This window comes from Galeopterus variegatus, unplaced genomic scaffold, assembly GCF_000696425.1.
Source record: "Galeopterus variegatus unplaced genomic scaffold, G_variegatus-3.0.2 Scaffold7828, whole genome shotgun sequence".
NCBI classification, from domain to species: Eukaryota; Metazoa; Chordata; class Mammalia; order Dermoptera; family Cynocephalidae; genus Galeopterus; species Galeopterus variegatus.
In genome coordinates this window covers 25,296-29,414 of record NW_007733939.1, presented here as the reverse complement: position 1 = coordinate 29,414, position 4,119 = coordinate 25,296, and the positions used below count along the sequence as shown (strand labels likewise).

Genomic DNA, 4,119 nt, shown 5'->3' with positions numbered 1-4,119 from the left:
GCGCGATAGCATGTGCCACCGGGCCGGCCCTCAGTATTAAATTCTGATTTCACAATGTAAATCTAATTTCTATAAAGTTCTTCCTTAGAAAGAAATTATTAATATAAATTAGTTTTTTCAACTTAAGTTGTCACAGATTCATATTTCCAGAAAAATAAAATGCTCCTAATTTTTATTCTAAGGGGTCTTGGTGCAAGAAGAGCAACAGTCAAATTTTCATGTAATTTCCAAACTCTGACATTAAGATGAATAATAAATTTTACTTGGAGAAAAAATGAGCAACAAAAATTTCAGTCAACATGAATTATTTAAATGCAAGTTAAAAGATGTTGACATTATTCAAATTTTAATTGTATATCTTTCCATGATTTATAAAGTTGTCCAAAGTAAACATTTTATCTATTTCTAAGTAAAAAACAGTGTTTTCTATTAGGAATGAAATAGATTGCAAAGAACACTTTAAGAGTTCAGTCTAACCTTCAATAGTGTGGATACTATAATAAAGTCCATACAGTCAACATCATGAATTATGTCTTCTCCTATCATTAATAAGACATTCAACTATAGGAAGCCCTAGTTTCTAAGCATATTGTTTTCAATTTTGACTTAGATCAGCAGATGGTATATAAAAAGAAAAGAAGAAATATACTTTGAATCCATTATAACAGTAAATGGAAATAAATAAGCAAATAAAAAGAACCACAGAGGCAGGGAAGAGAATCTAAGACTAGAGAAACAAGTAGCAAAAACAGGATTGAAATTAAGTCAGGTGACCTGTTTCAAACTAAAGGAAATATTCAAAAAATCAGAAAATATTTTAAAGAAACAAACTTCTGCATATATGCAGAGAAAAACAATGTTAAGATTTTAAAATGTATGGTGGGAGCAGATCATTAGAAATTTTTAATACTAAAAGGTCAAAATTAATTAAATTTAACTAATTAATTTTAATTTAATTGTTAATTTAATTCTTTCAGAACAGAAGTAACTGTGGAGTATTCATAAAGCAAATGTACTTCACAAGGCCTGGTTTTCCAAAGCCTCGTAGTTTCAAATATTGACCTTGCAAAGGACAGGAAATTTTCCCCAGGCTATAAAATCTCTGTTGTAAGATAAGGAATTGTAACGCAGCAAGGTTGCTGGCTCAAAGACAGACTAGTTACTGACTGATATGTAAAATTACTGGAAAGCTGATGGAGGGAGAAGGAATGTTTGCTAGATCAAGCTTTTGTTGGTAGATAACTTAATTGCCTGATAGAATGTCATCTGACTTGTTTTTACTGAATGTTACAGCTTCTATTGATTACTGGAAAGCTGATGGAGGGAGAAGGAATGTTTGCTAGATCAAGCTTTTGTTGGTAGATCACTTAATTGCCTGATAGAATGTCATCTGACTTGTTTTTACTGAATGTTACAGCTTCTATTGTTAAACTTGTTCAAACTATGTCTCTTCCTGTAACTTCTTGGTCTGGAGTATAAATGCAGGAAGAGAACCCCAATTCGGGGTTAATTTCTCAAATGGAAGGAATGCCTTGCTTTTGAGGGTTCAGGGAAATTAACCCCTTTTGGAGGCTTCTCACTGCTCAAAAGAGATGGGCTTTGAGTAATCTTTGGTGGTTCCATCACCCAGGGGAAATGGGGTAACAAATCTGTGGGAGGCAAAGCAACAAATAACCACATAAAATAGAGTTTACCTTTTCAGATTCACCATTGCCCAGGGAATCCCAGTAGGTGTGTTAAAGGCAGGAAGGAGTTTCTCAGCCAATTGCACTGCTTTAATCTTGAATATCTGAGATAAAAACATGAATTTTCATAAATTATAGCCATCAATAAGCATTTGCTTACTGCTGTCTCTCACAATACACATACCACAAAGTACTGAGTACATGGAAACACAGGGCAGGAAAAGACATCTCATTGGTATCACAGAGCATAAAGCAATCAGAGAAAATGTTTGCAGTTTGGATACCAAGGAAAGCGACCCCACATGCAAAGGCCTGAAACTACAATTAACTGAAAAGAAAGAGTATGGTTTTGGTATTGAAATCATCTGTATTTTCAGGTGGCAAGAAATCTAAAGGTATTCATCCAAGGTATACAAACTTGGCTTAAATATAAAACAAAAGACAGATGTAACCCAATTGGGATGAATGCCCTTAAATTACTGTAAACATGTTTATTTCTCAACATTTTAAAAAGGAAAGAAAACACTTGAGTTTACATTCCAAGTTTACTTTGAGAGTTACAAATGATAGTCCAAATTGCTGCCTTTTTTAGTACCCAAAGCAATGAATTGCCTTAAAAAGTTGGTTTCCCAACTTTTAAAATCATGTACTATTATCCATACGCACACAGTAAAATATCTACTATTTTCTTAGCATATATTTTATGTTTGTGTAGTCTAGTTTGGAAACCAATGACTTAAGAGACTCCAAATTGAAACCAAGTCGTAATGTTCTATTAAACATAGTGGAAAGCCCTCCTATATGCATCAAGCCTATCCCCTCTTAAACAGATTCCAAATTAATTGGTTATTTAAGGCTCTATCTTTTCACTGCAGCCAAATATTTTTGATAAAATATTATTAGATCCTTCAAGTAATAATAAGTAGTTGAAGGTCTGAAACAGATGAAAGTTTTGAGTTGAAATTAAACAAAGCATACCAACATTATTGGGGGTAGAAAATATTCTAGAGAAATATGTACAAGTAGACAAAGAAATACGACCTTAAGATGTTCTGCAAATTTCCTTAAACACGGCAAACACTACTTAGCGGGACTCTGAATTAGATATACACTCATACATTGACAATTTACCATTTCTTTCAATACTTACTTTAACATTAAAAACTCAAAGTGAAACATAATAATTTAATGTAAAGCTTTTAATAATTTTCTTATATTCATCTCATTAATTCAAAAACCAAACGTCAATTCAGTTCTCTCTGTACTAGTGTTTGTGTTAGTAAAGACAAGTTACATTACATAGAAAACAGTATTGCTTCTGTTTACTATGAACACAAAACGGACCAAGTTTCTTATCTAGGAACTAATATAAATGCCATGTATTTGTTAATCACAAATTTTTTGTATCACATCTTTTCTACCTATGAAACTAATATTAAAAATAGTAAAATGATCTATGAATATAAACTTTTTCTAAATAGAAAGCATTCTCATTTCACTTCCACCATTAACCAATAACAGATCATCTAATTTTCAACTACCTTCTGTCATTAACAATGGTTAACATATACAGTAGCCAATTATAGTACACAATTGAAAAAGAAAACAACAACCTAATTCCATTGAGAAAAACTTTCTTATATAGTGTACTTAATTTATTCACAAATACACAAACTCTTTAATGATAAATGTATTGTAGACATATTCCCTACTTTCAGAAACAATTTGGTAGACAATAGCAACGGCTAATTTAAAATGAATTAATTTTTAGTATGCAATGACGGCAAATGATACAAAATCCAAAAAGTACCAAAGTAAAAAAAGTCTCTTTTCCAGTTCTGTTCCTCAATCACACAGTTCCTTCTACAATGCAACCAGCTATCAGCTTCTTAAATACCTAGTAAATATTTTGTACTAAATCACTTCCATGGTACACATGTGTAGTGGATTGAATTATGTCCCCCGCAAAACTCACTGAAGCTTGAATTGTGTCCCCCAGGTTTTGTGTATTGGAAACTTAGCCCCAGCTGTGATTCTTAAGAGGGTGGGAAATCCTATTATGGTAATTGAAAGGTGGAGCCTTGAAGAGGTGATTGGATTGTAGGATTGTGCAGTAGTGAATGGATTAAAAATGGTGGTCAGGGGCATGGTTCTGAGGGCTTTAAAAGAAGAGGAGAGTCTGTCTCTCTCTCTCTGCTCTCTCTGCTTCCACTATCTTGTAATATGAGGCCCCAGGGTTGCTGTTGCCACCACCAGATGGACTTTGGACTTCCTAGCCTCAGAAACTGTAAACAATAAATTTCATTTTCTTTATAAAATACCCGGTTCTATGTATTTTGTTATAAGCAACACAAATGGACTAATACATATCCCTACATTTTGTTTTTTGCTTGATTTAGTTTAAATCTGTACCTATTTCATGCAAACAATCTTA

General features: G+C 32.8%; 1 protein-coding gene across 1 annotated transcript in view; it reads right to left on the bottom strand.

Moving 5' to 3' along the window:
• LOC103607903 (mannosyl-oligosaccharide 1,2-alpha-mannosidase IB) overlaps window positions 1-1,789 on the bottom strand; it is a gene marked incomplete at its 5' end in the record, with an annotated part of 71,929 nt that extends 70,140 nt beyond the window's left edge. Inside the window, one exon of the mRNA XM_008592363.1 lies at window positions 1,695-1,789. Within this exon, the coding sequence (XP_008590585.1) occupies window positions 1,695-1,789 (95 nt within the window). The remainder of the gene's footprint in view (window positions 1-1,694) is intronic.
• Window positions 1,790-4,119: the final 2,330 nt, after the last annotated feature.